Here is a 20822-nt window from a genome sequence, read left to right on the forward strand (position 1 = left end):
CTCACTGCCCTTTGCATCACCTCGTAGAGCTGTGACCTGCCAGACTCCCTGTGTTCCCTTCTCCTTTCTGGGCTAGACATGTTTCCACGCCAGGACTTGAGGCTATTCCTCCTTTGCCCCTTCTGCCCTCATTTGCATTTCTGAGTATTCCCTCTGAGATCAGGACCATTACAGGGCTCTGCTGTAGGGCTAGGGGTCCCAGCTAGGAGAGGGACCCCTTTTCTGAGAGGACAGGAGGGAGGAGGTGAAGAGACACCTCTTCCACAGCCACCAGCATGGTTTAGTTTTACATTTTTTTTTTAAGCCTAATCAAATTTCTGGAGCTTGCATGTTCCCTGACTGCTGTGTCTTGTTGCCTTTTTGCCTCCTTACCTTCTGCTCAGGCGGCTGCAGCAGACGCTGTGAGTCTATAATAAGTTATTCAGCAGTGATCTCCATGCTGGTCCTCAGATTTCAATTTCCACTTTTCCCTTCAGGCTGTTTCCAACTAATTTCTCCATTTGCATAATGCCCCCCTTAGGGATGCTCTGGCACAGCCCCTTCTCCCTCCCCCTCCCTTGACAAGATCATCAGAGATTCAGGCTATTAGTGGAAAACACTTTAATTCTGTTGGCCCTTTGGCCTGGTCCTTCCCCAGGCATCTCCAATTAAAAAAGTCGAAGAAGCCCATGGGGAGTGGGCTGGGGGCTGCAGATCCCCCTCCCCCCTGCCCATGGCAGCCCCCAGAGGAAACCAGCTGGAAGAATTACAAATGCAGAGGCAAATGCATTTTCTTATTGTAGATTTTCATCTAGCAGCCCCAGTGATTTTGTCTGTACCAGAATTGGTGGGAAGATCCCACCCCTGCCCCCCAGCTGGGGGTGCTTGAAGGGGATAGACAAGGAGGGCTTTAGCTGGGTCAGCACTGAGCTGCGGGGTTGTGGGGCTGGTCTATCCTGCTGCGTGGGCACCCACAGACATCCCTTCTCTGAAATAGCACTCTTGTTCTGCTTGGTTATTTGGAGAGATGGACATCCAAGATGGCTGAGCACATGCAGGACAGGGCAATGAAAACTGTCACTTGACTGCTGGGTGAGTCTGCCCCTTATCACTCCTCTCTAAGCCACCTCATCTCTTTTGGATACCCCAGCCCTTCCCTGCAAATTCTGTCTCTATCATCAGAAGCAAGATCTGCTTGTTCCCTCCTATATGTGTATTCTTCTGCTACTCTTCAAGCACATTTTATTTTATGCTTCTACTCTACACACAGTAGCCTGAACACACACAATGCTCCAGTCTCTCTCTCCCTAATTCTCGTCCTTTCCACAGAGGGAAAAAAGCCCACACCACCATCCCGCTCTCAGTGTTAGTTGCTCACTATGATCTACATTGAAATACATCTCCCTCCAAGTTGCCCAGACACCAGCTAGATTATAACTTCCTTTGAGAACAGCGTAAACACCTCCAGGTTTAAGTAAGCGTGGCACTCCTGCAAAACTCACCTCTTTGCTAGCCAGCTCCACGTTCTTATAAACAGAGACTTCTCCTCTGCTTTTTTTATTAGCTCTTCCATGTTATAAAATGTGATGGGAACTTTCAGACCAGCTTCTGTACAGGTCTCTGATGCACTTCTCTCTTTTATGGCTCAAGTACAACAGCAATTGCAGACATTAGCATGCTTCTTTAGTATGAAATGTACATTTGAATGGCACCCAGCTGGAGGAACATGCTGCGCCTCTTGCAAAGCTGGCTGCAGCCTGCCCAGAAACCTTGGGAAGGAAGTGAGGGGTGTCTAGAGTTTGCCTGCAGTCCCCTGCACACGAGGGAAAGAGGCAACAGGGGAGCCATGGCCAGGGAGAGGAGGGACGGTCAAGGTAGATGCTGGGGAATAGGGGGGGAGGCACAGCCTCTTAATGCCTCTTTAGGGCAGCCATTACCTTCATACCCACTTCTGAAGCACTTAATGTGTCTCCAACAATATACAAGTAAGCAAAAGGGGATGCTGGGGATTTCCTTGTCAGCAGAGGCTTTAGGATGGATGGAGATATGCCTCTCTGAGGCATGGGAAGGAGTGTGTTGGGGTCACTCCCTGTGTCTTGGACTCCCTCCATGTCTCTTCCTGTTCTGGATCTCATCCTCTTGCAAACAGCACTCCCACCTCAGACTCTGCATGTCGTGTCAGCCTTTTCTTTCCATCCCTCTTTGTGTGCAGGGCCCTGACCTAGTGCCAAGAGTAGAATCCTTCAGGCTCACATCCCTCCCAGGTTACTTCTTGGGTAGAGATTTCAATTACAAGTCTTTTTAAGGCCCAACACTCTGGGATGGCAACCTTATGGGGGCTCAGACTTGGGATCATCATGACAGTCATTATTAACATGGAGAAAACACTGCTGTCTTTACCAGCCTGCACCAGAAATGGAAGAGATGTTGTGCAACCACCAGCCTGCCTTCCTCCTTGCTTCTGGGATGGGCCAGCAACTGGGATTTCTCCTGTGGATCAGGGGTCTGTCTGCAGAGGGATATGTTAAGCATGCCCTCTGGTCTTGTCCATGCTCTGTCCTCCTACTTCACTGCATCTGAGGAGCCAGGTGCCACCCCCTTGGTGCTGAAGTGAGAATGTTGTCCCCATTACAGGAGTCTGGAGACCCCACCAGGGCTCTGGCCTCCTGGAAGAAACAGCAGTCATTCCCTGGCACCATATCCCCTCTCCTCCCTGTGTGCCTCTTCATGGGCAAAGCTTGGGCACCAGCAATGGATCTCCCAGCTACAGGGCTGAGAAGGGAAGCTGTGGCCCCAGATGAGGGGTGGTGGCACCAGCCCAGCAGCAGCATGCAGTTTCTCTCCTGCACAACTTCCACCAGGCAAACGTGCTCCTCCTGGTCCCAGAAGCCAGACTGGTTCTTAATTCCCTGTTGTTGGATGGTGGCACACTGCAGCCTTGGAGAGAACAGGGATTTACTGTTTCTCTGAAAGGAGAAAAAACCTGCATAGGGCATCCATGCCAGGGTCTGGCTGTGCAAGCAGCCTTTGCAGCACTGGTGCTCTGTGCTCCACAGGAAAGCTCAATCCCAGGAGGGCCGGCAGCCAGTGATGTGCAGGTGGCAGCTATACGTGGCCCCCTTTCGAGAGATAAGCAATCAGTGCTACCACCACCCCGATGTACACTCCTGTGCCGATGGTTATGGAGAGCGCGGCAAGGAAGAGAGCTCGGCGAGAAGCTGAACTGGCCAGATGGAAATCTCCTTTGGAGACAGCCTTGCTGGTCTGGAAGGAGAAGAAATGCTTGTTGCTCACAGCTGTAACAACCTGGCCTTTTACTCAGCATGCAATTGTTTCACTACTGAGTCAGTCCCTTTCCCTAGTCACTCTGTCCCACGGGCTGGGAATAGACAGCACGGTGTTTGCCAGCCCGGAAGGGCTCAGAACAGCAGTGCCACCTACACACATTTTCCTGTGGATTTTGCCTCCTAGGGAAGTGTGGGCTTCAGTTGCTTGTCTGAAAGCACCCATCTGGGCACTCAGCCAGAGCTGTGAGCAGAGGCTGGACCCTTGTAAGAGCAGACAACTGGTTGGTGCTTGGGGTGATGGCTGTGTGTCACTGACTAGATAACAGTATACCCTGTACAGGTATGTATCGAGTACTGTCTAGTCTCACGGAGTGACTCTGGACAGCGTGCTCCATTGGTCCACCACCCTCTCCAGCCTCTGCCAGCCTGGCATTGGCTCCCACAGCTTAAGCCAATGCGCATCAGAAACAAGCACAAGAGAGGAGCTGTAGTGTGATATGGACACCAGGATCTCCTTTGTGTCCAATCTCCAGAGCAGCTTGGTTCTTGTGGCATGAGCTGCCTCAGTCTGGGTCATGGTGTAGAACCTCTGCACTGGAGAGGGGGAGGACAGGTGGGAAAATGCCGGGGTGAGAAGCTGGGCAAAGGGCCAAGAGCAACTCCAGTTTCCTAAATAACACCCAGAAGAGGCAAAGGAAAAGCCTGACCTCCAGCAACCCACACCAGAGCTAGAGGGTTTGCAACCCCACAACAACTGTGGAGACATCCAGGATCACCCTTTGCCCCAACCCTCAGAGTTATGGCCATGGCACAGATGAGCCTTAGATCCAGAAAGGTGCTGGCCACCTCCAGGGCTGCTGTGGCTTGCAGGGCCCTTGCTCCAGCACTCAGCACACACAGGCAAGCAATGGGATCTCTTACCCCTTGAGAGAAGTAGAAAGCAGCAATCCCCAGGGGCCAGAAGCAACACAGCATGGAGAATAGGGCCAAGCCCAGGTGGTCCCGGGGGGGAAGCATCAGGAAATGATCCTCACTTTCACTGTCGCTGGAGGAGTCGCTCTGCAAAACGAGATGAATTCAGCAAATGCCCACGTCCCTGTGCCTCACTGCTGGCTGCATCTCAGCCCCTCACCTCCCAGCTTCTGCTGTCTCCTGGTCCCATCACATATTTTCATATGATTCCCACCAGCAAATTCAAGGAGTAAATTTCAAAAATATTTTAGACTCTTCAGCGTGGTTTGATGAAGAACAACGTAGCTCAGCAAATTCAAAAGTGGAATGGATTCTTGGCTCACTGCCAGAGCAAATGCTGAGCTCACTTGCTGGGGGTCTGGGATTTCCCTGCATCAGAGAGAGTCTTAAACTGAAATATCTTCAGCTTTGGCAGAACTGACTGTTTGTCAGCTTAAACAAACTTAAACAAAGTGCCTTATCCCCATTAGAGACTAGGAGATCAATATCCTGCTAAACTAATTTAGGAAGTGAGGGAAAGCAGTTGAATTGGAGCCTCCATTGCAGGGGCAACATGCCCTCTCCCCCCAGTAAGTACATTGCTTAGCGGCTGCAGTCAACAATCCTGGCCAGCGTCAGACTGCCCTAGAAGTGATTTGTCTCAGAGGGGAAGGCACGCAGACATGGGAACACCCCTGATTCCATCTGAAAAGGCCACATCACCAACACCAAGAGCAGCAGAACTGTGCTGGCTCATCAGACATCAGCTCCAGTGGGTTCTGGGGACCCACTTTCACCTCTCAGGGTCCTGGATGATGTTCCCAGCCTTGGCACCATTGCTCAAGTCACGGTGGGGCACAGTGCAGCAACGAGGCTGCTTTGTCAGCTCTCCTTCTTCCTTTGCAGGATTCATCCTGTCTTTATATATAGCTTTTTCTCAGCTGCTGCCATCAGGCAGATGAATTTTGCTGTTATGCAAGAATTGCTGCTTCTCCTCAGCTCAAGTGCCACAGCAACAGCAGGCTGCCCTTGTCAAAGGGTCCCCATATCCCAAGGGTCCTGCAGAGACCCACCTCCCCTTTGCTCCCAGCAGCCTGCAGCCAGGCTGCTTTTAGGAAACCTGACCTCTTTCTGAGGTCAGCACTGAGGCAAAAGGAGCAGAAATGATAAGGAGAAAGAAGAAATACTGGGTGCACAGGGAGACTGGTGAGTCAGGAGATAGTAGGGTGCGAGGGGAGTTCTGGGTAAAAAAATAAATTACCGAGAATTTGAGCCCATGTCCAGAATTACCACAGGAATTTAGTGCCATCCCATCTGGCAAAGCTCACCTCGTACTCCTGGAGCTCATCTTCCTCCACCTCATAGGACACAGTTTGGATGCGGATGTCACTGTCTACCAGGCAGGACCCTTGCGCCTCGTGCCTTTCAGGAGCTTCGGATAGAGCCTCTTTGCTCTCCGTAAAAGTGGTTTCGCAGCTTTCTGTTTTGCTGTCCTTGGCCTTGAGAGTGGTCTCATCCTTCACAAGGATGAAACTGGGGCCGTACAAGGCTTCAACAGCCAGCTGCAGGGAACTGGCATCCAGCAGCTGGTGAGTCCTGGCACTGCCAGTGTTTTGGAAGATGTAGGAATACAGTTTCCCTTGGCAGTGATGACTGGGGTAGTCCTGGCTGTTATGCTGGTGGTAAGAATAGCTGCTGCGAAGGTGTCCGTTGGCGTTGGCCAAGAGTGGGTTTTGCAGCTCACGCACGCTCTCCATGCTGTTGGTGGTAGGGGGGAAGAGATCCTGCAGGAGCAGAAACGGTAAAAGGCTGTTATTACGGCAAGGCAAGGGAGCAGAAAAGCCTCTCGCCGATGTTGAGATGAGGATAGTGGGAACAGAAAATATTGGCAATAATGGAGAAAACAAGAGTCCTCCCCACCTCTGCACAGCTTGAATGCTATCTCGGCAAACGGAGCATCTCTTCGTCTCTCCCCTGCTGGTAGTTAGATAAGGATGCAGCCCTGCAACAAGATGATCTGATTCAGACTGGATTAAGATGAGGATTTGGCCACGTGCAGCCTGACAGGAAAGGACCTACTGCATCTTTTCTGCTGGTTCATAATATGTGCTGCCTAACAGACATCACAGAAGTAGTTAAGATACTACCAGTCACTCAAGGGGGCTGTCTGACTTCCCAAAGCAGAGTATTGCATGGTGAATTACAGCCCTCTGAAGATTACAGAGACACCTAACTGACTTTCAGGTACATGGGAGGTTCTCTAGGGCTCTTCCAAGGTTGAGCTGCACCTGGGGCAAGAGCAGTGAGCCACCAAGGGAAGCCAGGGGGCTGCTGTAAGGATGTGGAGGTGGTGTTTAGGCTGGGGTGGGAGTGTTGGATGCCCAGCTAACCATGAAGAGGAACGAAGAGATGCGAGATTAAAGGGGAGACCCCAGGGGGTTTGGTCCACTTTGAAATGATGACATTCTAAGTAAATGATCCATCACATCAAAGCCCTGTTTAAACCAGCTCCACCCTTGGGTACAGCAGCAGCGGTAGAGCCTTGGCTCTGGGCCACCAGCTTCAGAAAATTCTGAGTCCAAATGGGATCCTCAGCTGCAAATGTCAACATGGGTTTATTCCTTGGGGAAATTTACCTCCCTCCCCCTTCCTCCATTTCAGAGGGCTGAAACTTTGTGCTGCTTTTTTTTTTTTTTTACCCATGAAAATTTCTGAGATTAAATATTTCCACCCCTTTTCTTCAGAGGAGCATTTGCTATTTTGGCTTCACAACCCACCTTGGCACAAAGAAAACATGCAGTGAAATATCCTCAGGAGAGAGAAACAATTACTTTGTGCTCTTCAACCCCGAGCCCTGCATTTTATGGTCTCTCTCTAGCACTTTCCTAGCTCCTAGACCATGCCACCTCATTGCCTTGTAACCCCAAATGTTCCTGTCCTTCTTAGAGATCTCAGTCATGGAGTCCTCTGCAGGATGCTGTGTAGCAGGGGAACACATCCTCCTGCTATAGGATTCCCCAAGGTGCACTAGGCTGGCTTTCTCACAGACAGCACATCACCTTGGCTTTAAATCTGTCCTCAAGGAGGAAATAAAAGTAAAGGAGTTGAAGACCCCAGAGAGTGAAAAGCTAAAGTGGTCCCTTGGCCAAACTCTGCCACCCCATGCAGGTTCAAGGGCTATACATGGTTTTAAATGGACCTGTCCATGGGCTTAGTTCTGGCAGCGGTCATCCCATTTTGGAAAGCTGATAAGGAAAATGGAGTTGTGCTGCTAAAACTGCATTTTGGTGAAGGCCCTCCTCTTCTCCCTCCTCCAAACCATTCTCTGCCTTCTGCAGTCTCCCACCTTACTAATAAATGGCTGTAATGGCTTGTGCAGCAGATGGCTGTTAAGTATTTTCAAAATATTTAAGGGAGATGCATATTTGTATCAAAGGTGGCTTTATTTCCTGCACAGACCCAGAGAAGCTCAAAGCTTCATCCCAGTTTTCAGGCAAGGAAGCCACAATCCTCTTCTTTACTTACCTTAACATGCAAATTAGATTTCTAATAAAATATCTTGCTTTTGAATAAAACAGTAAGAAGAGACCAATCACTGAGTGTTATTTGAGAGCAGCAGCCCAAGCAGAAGCAGCAGCCCAGCATTAGTAAGAGAAAGTTGGCAGTTTTGGTACAGCATCCATGCCTCATCTCAAGAAATGCTTCTGACAGCAGGCTAGGGTAGGGAGGAATGGGATTTTGCTGCAAGCTGCTGAAGGGAGCTGGCTCCAAATGTGCTGAGAAACACCAGCATTTGGACTGCGGGCAGGCTGCCGGCCACCGGGCAGTGGGTGCTGCCTGTGTGGAAGTTGCTGCACTTCTCTCTTTGGGTCTTCTGCAGCAGGTTAGAGAAAGGGAAGAGCTGTGTGGGAAAGCTACACATTCACAGCAGCTAGTGCTGGGAAACAGAGCGTGGGGGAGAAAGAAGGGAAAGGAGCTGGGAGGAACTGGAAACCTAAAAGGCAGCTTGGGAGGTGCCAGAGAACCAGTGTGGGATGAGTGCATCTATGCAGCTGGGCTGCTGCTGGACATGGACTCATCTGACTTTGGGCTGGGAGATAGCTCACTGACCTGGGCTGCGGGGAAGAGGCAGGTAGTGAGCATCCCAGGATGAACATTTCTTGGAAGAGTAATAGTGTGGGTAGCAAAAGAAACCACGGGAAAATACTGCTGAAGCATGGGGAAGTTTCTGTGAATGTGGGCTGGGAAGGGCTGAAGGCTTTGTCCCAGGAAAGGAGGGAGAACCCAAACCCCTTTGCTTCCTCAAACTGCCCTTTGGGGGCTGTCCTTAGAACAGGGACAGGATCTCAGAGCTGCTGCACAAAGTGTGAACAGGGCAGGGCTACAGCTAGAGGGATTTAGTACATGCTAGTCTTGTACCTTCTGGGACTATAAAAGATTCACCTCTATTAAACTCCCTTTTCCTTGCTGCCTTCCACTCTTGGGAGCTGGAGCTGATGCTCTCCCTCAGAGCACGATAGGGCAATAACAGAACTACAAGGATGAGGGGAAAAGTGCAGAAGATGTCACTGTGCTTCTGATGAATAGGTAAAAGGACCACTAAGTGCAGCCCTAGTGCCCAGTCCTGGCATTTGTCAGAAGTGGAGAGGGGACACTGAGGGCCAGAATCACAAATGCTTATAGCAGTATGCTGTAGTGTGTCCCTGCTGAAAAGCAGCCAGGCTGAAACCTTCCTATCCAATAGCTGATGTGAAGAGTCCCGGTGACAGAGGGATTAGAGTTGCATCCCACTCCTTAGTCACCAAGATCAGCACGTCACATAGAGACCGTGCACCAAACGATCTGGGTTTGCAGGTATAGACTAGGGCCATCAGACCCCTAGAGATAACATTAGAGAGGGAATGGCAGAGAGGGCGAGGACCAGCCCTGCATGCACACACACAGGGAAGGAAAGAGCTACACCAGCCCTGCAGTTGTCCCCAAACCCCTTTTGGGTTATCTGAATCCTACAGTGAATTTAGCTGCACAGGGCTTAATAAAGTAAGCCTAGTAATAAAGTAAGCCTGGTAATAAAGACAGCTTGTTAATAACCAAGCTTGGGGAAAGGAATGAAGCCAGCAGATGAAAGCAAGGAAGCCATAAAAGACAAAATTGGCAAAGAATGGCCATTCTCTGACCTCATTACCAGCAACACAGGATAGCGTGCATATCCATCAGCCCCATGAGGCTTATCTGGGCAGGACTGGCAGCAGGTAATGGTGGTGAGATGCTGCTAGGTGCACAGGGAGCACACATGCACAATGTGAGCACAGGGGGAGGGCACACCTGGGAAGAAGCAGACTTCAGTGCCCTCGCTGAGCTGAACCATTGCTGCAGCTCTACTGACAACTGACAGCTGTGGGCTCCCTGCTGAATTGCCTCCCCCTCTGTATGGCTGCTCCTGTAACCAGCTGGCTGGGTAAGGGCCCCCATGCTCCCCAGCCTGGTTGCAGTGGTCCCTAGTAGAGCGAGATATGCATAGCTGTGTTGTTTACTCATCTTCTCAAGGCAAGTACTAGGTAAAAGGAGCCAAAATAAGGCATAAAAATAAGGAGGTAGCAAATACAGCTTTGTGTTTCATAGATCTCACCTCCACACCACATCCCCTGAGGCAGTTCTCAGAGGGACCCTTGGCACAGATGCCAGCTATGATAAGCCAGTTAATGATGAATTAAGTAGCTGTTCCAGGAATCAATCATCACTTAATTGCCCTGTCAGGCAAACACTCTGCCTTGCTTCCCGGGCTCATTAGCAGGTTGCGGCTGTGATGCATGTCCCCAGACTCCTGAGTGAGGTTAGCCTACCCCAACCAATGGCTTTTCCCTTCAGGATAGCACCTTGGGGAGTGATGCCCTGCTGCACTGCCATGCCCTGGCTGGTCCAAGGACAGGGGACAGGGTGAATGCCTGTTTCTGATCCAGCTGATGTGAAGCAGCCACATCACACAGCATCACAGCCAGGTACAGCTGCCATATCCCTGGGACAGAGGTGGGCCTGCTCCTGATGGAGTAGAAAAGCATATGAGATATGTCAAGCACCCTTTCCAGAGTCCAGACCTTCCTAGAAGCTCTCAGGAGGTGCTTTGGGGCTTCTTGGGCCTTCTAACTGAAGGCCCAAGTCTTCCCAGGAGACAGTACCTCTGCCTCTGGACATCCAAGCTTGCAATTCTGCTCAAGAGAAAATCAGCTTGCAAGGCTGCCGAGAAGCAAAGGCAGAGCATCACAGGGAGGGAAGATGTCATTTTGGAGAGGTAATGGATGAAGGAGGATGAAGGAAAGGCAATGAAGGCTCATGGACAGTGTGTCTGGCAGGGGCAGACCAAGCCCTCTCTCAGCCCCGGGAGCCCACACAGCAGCGTGGATATCTGACATGTCCCAGCCCTGAGCCCCACTGGGTTAACCACAGCTCAACAGGAGAAGGAATTGCTTTCATCAGCCCTGCAGAGATGTCTGCAGAAAGCAGTTTTGCTCTGGCCAACACTCAAGCCCGTCTCCTCATCACTGCTCTTGCCTTGGGTACAGCACCAGCGTGCAGAGTGAGGGATTGTTCATCCCTGGGATGTAACAAAGCCTTCAACAGTCCTGGGAAAGGTTGCTGTGGCAGGAGCATCAGATGAAGTGGTTGGGGGGTTGGAAAGGGCAGAGGGAGCACGTTAGGTACAGCACTGGGAAGGGAAATGGTGGGCGAGAGGCAAAGTGACATCTGAGCCAGGCAGAGAGCTGGACCCTGGCAATCAAGATGAAGAAGAAAAGGAGGGAAAAGAATTGGTGAGGACCAGGAGAGAAGGAAGGTGACACAGAGCCTGTGGACATGGATTAGAGGAAGGATAGCTGACGCGTTTGTGATGTAGAGCATCTGATTCACAACTTTGATGCAGCCCATTTGATAGAGCTGGAAAGGAGTGAATAAAATGCTTGTTCTGATCTCCTGACAGGGTGGAAAGCCAGTGCCTAGGCAATGGGCTCCTGGCTCCAACAGAGACTAAATTGCTCTGAGAATTGGGATGCGATAGGCTGCTTTTCAAGGTTCACAAGTCAAATTGGGCAATTTCCAGGTGGAAATCGAGTCTTTATTGTCCCTGATAAAAATGTTTCTCTGCAGCAGTGTTCCGACCCAGCTGTGCTCAGAGCTAAGGCGTTGCTCCTAATGGTAAGAAACAGCAAACCCATCCCCGGGGCTAGCAGGGGAGAGCCGGGCTGCTTCTGAAGGAGCCGCACCAGGGTTTCTGCAGGGCTGGGGCTCCCCCACTGCCCTGTCTCCAGCCTCGGCAAGCCGGACACGCTGCCCGTGAACATCCCATCAGCTTGGCAGCAGTGGGAAATCCATCACCTCTAAACAACCGCAGGCACCACCACAGCACTCAGCCTCATACCGGGAATGCCTGCACACAAGCTGCTCCTGGCCGCCGTGTCCCCCATCCCCGGACGGGTCCCCGCCGCCCCCCGTCCCCGGCCGCGGCCGGCGCTCGCCAGGCGGCCGCCAGGTGTCCCCGGTGCTCCGCGCACCGCCGGTCCCGCACCGCCCGCACCGCCGGCCCCGCACCGCCCGCCGCCCCCGGCACACACAGCGCCGCAAGGGACGGCCCTGCGGGCAAAGCCTGGGCCCGGCGCCTGTGTGTCCAAACCCCGGGGACGGCTGCGGCGCCCCAACACTCCGTGGCCGGCGGTGGCCTCTCCAGTGGGAGCACAGCGCCGGCCCGGGGTCGGAGCTCACCGGCCTGGGTGCGGCCGGGGGCCGTGCCCCGCTGGAATGCACCCCGCGGGGATGCACCTCGCCGTGCCTCTCGGGAAAGGGAGATTGGAGAAGGGCACATCGAGCTGTCGAGAAGGGAAAGAGGCAACATGGATGGTGATGGAAATAAAGCACATGGTGGTGTGGGTGGCTAGGTGTATAATTAGCAGGTTTGGTCTCTCTCAGCATCTTTTTTTTTTAGCTGGAGACGCAAACAAGTAAATAAGGTGGCTGTCAGAAGTTTCCGCAGGCTGTCCTGGGTGTATAGGATCAGGGAGGAGAGGGGGGCAGTGCAGCAGGGCTGCTCCCGGGGGCTGTCCCGCAGCTGAAGGGCAGTGGGGTGGTCATGGGGTGCCCAGTTGAGGCAAAGCAGAGAGAGTGACCTGGCCAGCAGCGTTGTACTGGGGAAATGGACCAGGGCAGGATCAGGGATGGACAAGTTATGGAGGTGTCAACAGCCACACTGTGCTAGTCCTCTCAGCCTCAGGGCACTCCTGCTGGCTTTGCACCCAAACAACCTACAGCCCTGCAGCACTCTCAACAAGCCCCAGTGAGGGGCTTTAAAGGTGCCAAACAAAACTGATGGATAGCTCTTACCAGGGACTTTTTCACTTTTCTGTTTGGGGACCCAGCAGGGTTGCCAGGAGGCAGTGGAGGTTAGGGTGATGACTTCTGGATATAGAGGCTGGTGGGACTGTCACTCAGTATCTCCACTCCTCTGAGGCATCAGCCTTGTGAGGCTGTTGGGCTCTGACTGCTCATGTCAGCCAGACAACACCAGCCCAAGGTCAGGGGAGAGTGAATTCTCCTACCTGATACAGCATCTAAATCACTGTCCTGGAGAAACATGAGCTCAAACTGGGTCTGGGCTTCAACCTCCTCTTCCTCAGCTCAGGATGACCCTAAGGAAGTACCGTAAGGCTGCTGTCTGGAGAGAGGGGCATTGACACCCTGTCCTCAATGTAGAAAGCCTACTTAGAAACATCCATGCATGTAGAGCCAAACTAACTGACAACTGGGCTGCATGCTTTCAGCACAGAGGCAGCCCCATCTCTCACCTGAGAGCAGGCTCCCTGCTTGGGGTACCCAAAGGAAGACCAAGCATCCCACTGGAGTGCTCACAGAGGTCCCTTGAGATGTGTTTATTACCAGGACATTCTCTCTGCTGCTGGAAGATGCATATAAGCTGTTGCTGGTGGATTGTAATTTTGCTCATGACTGATTTTCCTATGCTAATGGTTAAAGTCGTCAATTTCACATCAGGTTTTCTCCATTCCTATTTATACCCGGTATTGAACTGAACACAGTGGTTATCCTAAATGGCTCCATGCTCTTCTCCCATGAGGCATTTTCACCCATACCCTTTCCTGCAGTCGCATCATCTCCACTTCAAGGCTCTTCTTGTGCCTGTGAAGTCATGCAGGCCATTTATGACTGCTGCTTTCATGGGACCCTGCATCAATCCTCCCCATTGCTTCGTTCCCACAGACCACTCTGAGAGCAGTGATACCCTGTGCTGGAGCAGACCTGTGCCACGTGCTCCTTTCCAGGACCATCCCTGCTCCCCTCGGCCCTGCAGCCCAGCCTGCCCCAGAGCTGTGCCTGGGGTCTGCGCCCTGGGGATGCTCTCCTTGCCATGTCCTGTCACCCAGAAGTGCAGATCGGACCTGGTGTTTTTCCAGGTGAGAGACCTGCCCCATCCAAGACCAAAACAGGGACAGGGATGTAGCACTCGGTTGGCAAAAGGTGTCAGGGGCGGGGGACATAGAGATGTCCTCCCTTTCACAGCTGCAGCTTGCTAATAGAGCAGCTTAGCTGCAGCACCGAACTTCATCCTTTCATCTTCCTGAAAATCCCCCTCCTATCAATCGAAACTGGCAATGTAAAGCATCTGTTAAGGACTGCTCATTTGTCTCTGTTTAAAACATATCCATACCAAATGATTCATTATCAGCCTGAGGGCTAGTGCATGCCGGCAGCCTCCTTTCCCCACTGCCCTGTTTATTTTATCCGCGTCTGCCTGCCTTAAACTCAGGGCTATTTCCACCTTGCTTACTGCGTCCTGATTCTCCTGGGGATTCATGAGGCTCCTCTGTAGTTCAGATGTTTAATTCATTTGCCAATGATCTGTTCTCTCTTTAAAAATGAACTTATGCTGTGGAGATGACACCTTTCCAGCTTACTTTTCAAACCCCAAGTTTCCAAACACAGTGTGTATTTATCAGCAGTAAGCTGATCTCCTGGTCCAGAAAATAAGTGGATTGCTGTCTTCCTATCTGGCCAACATCTGCAGACCCAGACAAACTTCCGAGGAGTTAAATTATTACCCGTGTCAAAAGGTGCAATCCAAACCAAATGTTTAGAGCCTCTTTCATATTTGTTATTACCAAAGAATACTCAAGTGAAGATGTGCCCTTTGTGTTTGAGGAGAGGCAGTTCATACTGGTTTATTCTGTTGTCAGGAATATGGTAAGAGGAAAGGCAGCAGCCTGCCCTCAGCCATCCCACAACCCTTGTTCATCCTGCAGTACCAGAGTCCAGGACATGCAGTGCTAAATTTTCTTCTATATAGTGGGGAAAGAGATGTTGCAAAACAATGTCACATCTTTTCTGTAACACTGTTAAGGTGCCTTGCTGAGAGGGCCTCTGGGCTACTCCTTCATTTGCTGTATAGATGCTTTCCCTTTCTTCCTGGCCCATTTCTCTTCCCAGCCCATGTCACCACCTCCCTGGGGCAAGACTCAGGCTGCTGCTTGCACCCATCCAGTCATAGTGTGAAAGAGGCAGCTCTGCTCTGGGTGAGCCACATTGCTGGTCTTACACGGGCTGAGTGAGGGCATCCTGATCATGGTGTTTCCCTCCCAGTACGTCCCTTGCTGTGTGGGGACAAGCCCCAGCAACACCCTCTCTCACTCCTCTGCCCCCTGGAGGTTCTGGAGAGCTGGAAGGATTTGCAGAGAAACCTCTGCCCAGCTCAAGAGCAGCACCAGTGTGGCTATTGCATGTGGCATCAAATCTCCAAGTTGGTGCACATGTGCCTTGGGCCAATTTTTCATTCCAACTGTTGAGTCTCCAGTCATATAGTCTGGGGACAACTCCAGTTTTCAAAAGATACCTGAAGTGTTTCACTCCAAAAGGAAGCTGGTTTAAGTCATGCACCACAAAAACACTGAGGATCATTGTAGCCTTCCCTTCCAGGCCGAGCAAAGCACTTGGTGTGCTTTGCTGCCTTTTTCACTTGTCAGAGAAATAGCAACAGAAAGACAATTTGGAGGAAACCTATAACAAATGTTTTTTCCCCCTCACTAATGATGTGGCTTGGCCCTTCACTCAGAAAAGTCAATCATTTACCCATCTCTAATTTTACAGGTAGAGAAATACTGGCTGAAGACCTTTCCTGAAATTACTGCCCTGAAAGCAGCAGTAGAGCTGCAGCTCCTGTGAGTGTTACCTGCCAGCCCTGGGCTCAGGCACAGGGCTTTAGAAATTAGGAAAAAAAAAGGAGGACAGGAAGATCAGATCTTCAGGATACTTGCTGAGGTTGAAGATGCTCTGGGGAAGGTGTGAATACATCACAACACATGCAGAGGGACTGTGAAGGGGACAGACAAACCAAAGAGGCCAGAAGTGCCCATGCCCATGCCGGTGGCCCACAGACTGCTCTGCCACAAGCTCCTGGACCAGGCAGGATTAGCCCCTTTGAGGCTTGCGCCAGGGAGCTTGTAGGTGGCAGAGGGGCATTTTAATTGGTTAATTACTGATGAGAGCTTGGTCATCTCTCTGCAAGTGATGGTGATTTCTGCAGACTGTGCTGAGGGCAGGGAGGGGTTGAGTACCATGCAAAAGCAGGGATCTGCTGTACAAATTCACCATGCTGGAACTGCAGCAAATTACTCATTCTTTAATAATGGTGTTTATTACCTGTCTCTGACAGTGGTTCAGGGAGACAAAGTGAAGTGGATTCAGCTCCCCAAAGCTTCAGCTCTGCCAGCCATTTTTATGGCATAAGAAAGTTTTGCCAAAGAAATGCAGTCACTGCATTTTGGCTTGAGTCATTCCTTCTCCTGACAGCCTACAAAGTAACCAGCAACTATCCCCCAGAGACAAAAGGTGTTTGTTTTTTTTTTTTTCTTGTGTGTGGCAGGCAGGCTCAGACCCACTCCTCTGGTTATCCCTGGTATTTATATAGTGCTACCTTCCTCCTGGGAGAAAGGTTTTTACTGGTGGCAGATCCCAAGCTCATGAAAAGGGAATTTATCTTTTTCAGAAGCAAAGCAAGCAGCCCAGTAAAGTAGGTTTGGGGAGAGCAGCATGGCTTTCGTGAAACCTGCAGCAGCTTTAGAGAAGGAATTATAAACAGGCACTGGGTAGAGACAGAAAGTGCTTCTCATTGAAACTCCTGAACGAGTGGCTTTTTTCCACAGACACAAGCTGAGAGGTCATCCACAGGGCCACAGGGAGATAGTGCTGCTCAGGGGAGTCATTTCATTGGCATAAGTCATGGCACCGGCAATAGCCCTCTCGACCAAGATCCCTGGACTGTTTTTCTTCCCGGCTGCATCCCAGGGATGGCCGGCAGTGGGGTGGCTCCCGCCAGCTCCTGAGGCTTCTCATCAGAAGGCAAACAAGCCCTCAAACTTCTACCTGCGACTGAGCTGCTGCCCGGGGAAGGAGTCCCGATGGCTGGCTGGATCCGCGGTGCCATTGCAGTTGCCCTGACATATCTGGCCTCCAAAACTTTGGCTGAAATCCTTACATTTTGCCCACCGCAGAGCCTCTGACCAGGTAATTTGTCCTGGTGTTTCCAGGTTGCAGCCTTTCATCTTTACACCCCCCAACACATTTTCTGACCTTCCTGGGTCCAACTCGAGCCCGGCGCAAGGCTGCCTTTCCCTGGGGACGTGCTGCCATCCCACTGGAGCAGCCTGGGGCCGCTGGGGACGAGCTCCCGGACCCCCTGGTAATGCCGACCGCCCGGGTGTCAGCGGGGGTGCCCCGACACGAGCGCTGTGCGCGGGTGCTTACCTGCGTGTCGAGGAAGGGCTCACCCGCCAAGTTGGAGCACGGGCGGCAGAAGTGGAGCGGCGGCGGCTGGCATCACGGCGGCCGGCAGCGGCTCGGCGGCCCCGCCGCGGCCTGTGGCCGGGTGGGCGCCCGGCGGCCCTGCGGCGGCCCGGTCGCGGCCGGGGGTGCGGCGGGAGCGGCGGAGCCCCGGCCGTGCGGGGTGCGGCAGCGCGGAGGCACCGCGCGGGTGCCGGCGGGGAGCGGCGCCGCGCTCGGGCTGCGGCCGGACCGCGCTCCCCCTCCGCGCCCGCAGAGCCGCGCTCGCCCGCTGGTGCTATCGGCGGCTCGAGGGCTGGCTACTCGGAGCCGTGCCGCTGCTCCCGACGTGACTGCTTCTCCTGCTGCTTCATATGGCACGGCAGAAACTCTCTCTTTTCTGCTCGCTGCATTTCCCAGGGCACAGCCCTTCCCACTCCCCCAGCAAGGGAAAGACCCAGTGCCAGCGAGCAGAGTTTAAAGGAAAAGGATAAAGGAGGTTTCTCGCTGCCCGAGCCGGTGCTGAGGAGTCAGGCAGCCCGACTTGGGGGATGCATCCCATGGACAGCCAGCTCGTTTTCTGGCTCAGACAGGTATTTTTCTGCCCTGATCCTTAAGGACCAGGGTGGAAGGCTGATCTGCCTCACATGCATCTGGGCATCACTCCCGTGAGTGGAGTTAATCCGAATTTGCACCAGCACAGCAAGAGTCAACACCCCAGCCTCAACACCTCATTCCTCCGGTGCTCGCTTCCCCTCAGCCCAGGATATGTCCTGGGGAACCCGTGCTGCTCCCTCACAACCTGGCAGCTCCCTCAGCTCTGCACTGATGCCTTGCTATTCCTAAACTCCCTAGGTGCCCCCTCAGCGACTCCCCCTACCTCAGGAGCACCGAGCACCGGGACGACTGTTAGCAGATATACATGCATCTGAAGCCTGGTCCAGCCAAGGGCGACCTGTTTAAGCGTGGGCAGAGAGCTGACTGCCTTCACCAGTCCCCAGTGCTGCTTTGCCAGGAGTAGACCGTGACCACCAGATCCAGAGACACCCGTGTCCACCAGCAGTTATCCTTTGCATCCCACACTGGGGCTCCCTTGGGACCACACTGTGGCTTCTCAGCACAGTGTGCCTTTCTGAAGGTCCAGGCTTGTCTCTTACACCTCCCAGCTTCTTCCAGGTGCTGAACTGACAGCTGATGGATTGTGTACCAGGGCAGTTGGGTCTCAAGGTCCCATTGCTAGAGGGGCTGGGGCTCTGGATAGAGGAGGAGATGGCAGGGCATCTTCTCTGTGCCTCAGTTCTCAGATAGCTGCGCATCTTTCCAGTAGCAGCAGAGAAATCCTTCTGCAAAGCTTCAGGGGCTGGATTACCTGGGCTAATGACAGGACTGAAGTGCCTGTGTTCCTCAAAGAAGCAGTGACAGGTGGCCAACTCTCCCTCCCTGAGGGCAATCTGTGTCCCACATCTCCCAGCAGGTCTGTGAAGGATTTGAGCCCAGAATGCCAGCCCCAGGCTGGGGACCTCACCAGGGAAGCTGTGTTCCAGGATATCAGCCAGACCACAGAGCTGCTGCTATGAACAGAGCGAACCTCAGGGAAAAACATGTCGGCCAGACATGTGTCCCTGTTGGCCAGACACAGCCAAACAGAGTTTGGGGGAAGTCTAAGAAGGGTATAGTCTGCCCCCATGTCCCCAGGTACTGGGACAGACAGTCAAGGGCTTGGGGTGCAGCAAAGGAGGTTTGACATCTCTACCCATCCGAGGTCTGTCAGTCAAGATCAGAGACCTACTTTGGAAGTGACCTCAGCATGTGACTTGGGACAGAGGGACAGAGCAGATGACTAGTAGTGGTTCTCTGATGACTCCAACTTAGCCAAAGTCCCAGCGAGTGTGAAGCAAAGCCCAGGATGTTGTGGGGGTGTGGGCTGAGCTGCAGCCCTCTAAGAAAGCAGAGGAGGCAGTGGGACTTGCTGTTGCATGGGTGTGAAAAAAGAGGTTTGGTGGAAACCACCTTCCCCTAGTGAAAGTCCCCATAAGGGTCCTGCTCATGTCCCTGGCAGCTCATGGGAATGGCTGCCTGCTTCCAGGTCCTGCTTTTTTCCTCTCATAGGTTATGAGATCCTATAAAGCCTTATCCAGCCAGCATGTGGTAATTAAAGGCAAACAAAGAGGCCTTATTCCACGTGGACAGCCTCTTGGCAAGGCTGGAGGGGCTGTGGAGGTGAAGGGAAGCAAGACATGGGCTCAAAACCTTTCTCTCTGTGTTATGGGAGAGCCTGAAAGGAAATCTCAGTTGCTGGATGAAGCATCTTCGTCCATGCTTGCCAAGGCCCAGAGAGCTGCTCTGGCTTTACCCCATGCCAAGGTGCCAAGCAGAAGGCAAATGGGCAATCAGGGAGGATAGCTCACAGAGGCAGTACTGGTGACCACCAGCTGTGGTCATCTCCACCATAGCTGCCCCTGCCCAATCCTGGCCAGCTTCTGTCAGCCTGGGGCAGCTGTTCCATCCTTCACCAGAGCCACTCATATCTCTGGATTAGTGTGCAGGCACTGAGGTTGTCTGTCGGGGCAGGGGATTAGCCCTCACCAACTTTTACAAATACACTGCTTAGCAGCAGAGCTGCAGCACTGTTTTTCCTGCTTTAACAAAGATAAGGCAACATTAGCATCCCAAATCAAGGTCTTTTGACCTCGGGTGGCTCTGAGAGAAACGTATGCATGCTTAGATATGTACATGCTAGTGCTTTTTGAGGTATGGTGAAAACCAGCCTAGGCAGTATGGTTTGGGGCTTTGCTTTTATAACCCCAGCCTTTCAGTCCAGATTAAAAATGGGCAGTGTACCTGGGAGGTGACATGAGGCAAAAGGCTGTGTGACCTAGAAGAGTCAGTCAAAGATAAAACACTTCTGGGACACTGAGGATAAGCTGCCAGTTGGAAACTTTCCTGCCCAGAAAAGGAAAAGGGAGTGTAGCAAAATGCACAGAGGCTCCCCCTCCACTGAAACTCCTTGTTGTATTTATGCATCCACTGGGATGAATGAAATGAAAATGGATAACAAAATGGCCCTTTGCTCTGAGCTGCAAGGGAGACTCTGGTGAGAACCTACCCAGCAGAAGGAAATGAGCGATGCGCTATCCCACTGGACTTGTTATACCAGCCAAATGATGCCCCTCTTAAAAAAATAATAAGAAAAAGTATTGCCAGAGACATAAAATACAGGAGGAAAAGGCTATACTTGTGTTTCAGGCCTGCCTGGCATGGGAAGGTGGGGTTTTGTTTTTGATTATGTTCTCTCAAACATTAAAATCTGCCTGCCAATATGTCCTGAGCTTCACATGCTTCATTTAACTACAGACATAGCAACAGATAAATATTCCATGACAAATTTGGTAACATTACTTTATTGACAGCCAAAAAAACCCCAGATCACTCAAGACTGAAAGCCTGAACTCCTGCCAAACAATCACAAGTGTAGAGCTGAGATAAAAGATTTCGCGCCAGAAAGGGACAGACACTACTAAAACACCCAATAACTGGAAGGCCTCTGCAATTGTGGGGGCACAGCTGCAGAGCATCCTCAAAGAAACAGAAGCAGAGAGTGGAGACATAATTAAAAGGAAGCCACTTGAGATGACTGGTCATTGCTGCTCAGGTGACTGCATCAGCGAGGCCAGAAAACATCGGGCAGGACCTGCTTGTCAGAGGCACTTGGTGCACCTTAGGCTGGCAGGTGAGGGGATTTGAAGTAGCTATTTATGATGACTGGAGGGAGCACTGAACAGATTAAAATGATAT

The 20822-nt window shown here is 52.1% G+C and overlaps 1 protein-coding gene across 2 annotated transcripts; it reads right to left on the minus strand.

Moving 5' to 3' along the window:
- Positions 1-1527: 1527 nt before the first annotated feature.
- SYNDIG1L (synapse differentiation inducing 1 like) lies at positions 1528-17110 on the minus strand. 2 transcript variants are annotated; one of them, XM_027880765.1, is made up of 4 exons: positions 17013-17110; positions 5546-6001; positions 4188-4325; positions 1528-3243 (listed from the first exon to the last, which is right to left on the minus strand). In XM_027880765.1, the coding sequence occupies exons 2-4, from the start codon at positions 5972-5974 to the stop codon at positions 3085-3087; spliced, it is 726 nt and encodes a 241-aa protein (XP_027736566.1). In that variant the 5' UTR covers positions 5975-6001; positions 17013-17110; the 3' UTR covers positions 1528-3084. The 2 variants fall into 2 exon arrangements, with proteins under 2 accessions (XP_027736566.1, XP_027736567.1); XM_027880766.1 differs by lacking the exon at positions 17013-17110 and adding an exon at positions 6138-6260.
- Positions 17111-20822: the final 3712 nt, after the last annotated feature.

Source organism: Empidonax traillii, unplaced genomic scaffold (assembly GCF_003031625.1).
Source record: "Empidonax traillii isolate 1590-97213 ecotype Southwest subspecies unplaced genomic scaffold, ASM303162v1 scaffold74:size2480735, whole genome shotgun sequence".
Taxonomy (NCBI): Eukaryota; Metazoa; Chordata; class Aves; order Passeriformes; family Tyrannidae; genus Empidonax; species Empidonax traillii.

What these genes read in the sequence shown, in the direction of transcription:
- SYNDIG1L (XM_027880765.1), bottom strand. Translation starts at nt 5,974, where the DNA reads ATGGAGAGCGTGCGTGAGCTGCAAAACCCACTCTTGGCCAACGCCAAC. An exon ending in ATGAGCTCCAGGAGTACGAG is followed by an intron (nt 4,326 to 5,545) that starts GTGAGCTTTGCC and finishes CTCGTTTTGCAG; the next exon opens with AGCGACTCCTCCAGCGACAG. An exon ending in CTTTCTACTTCTCTCAAGGG is followed by an intron (nt 3,244 to 4,187) that starts GTAAGAGATCCC and finishes TTCTCCTTCCAG; the next exon opens with ACCAGCAAGGCTGTCTCCAA.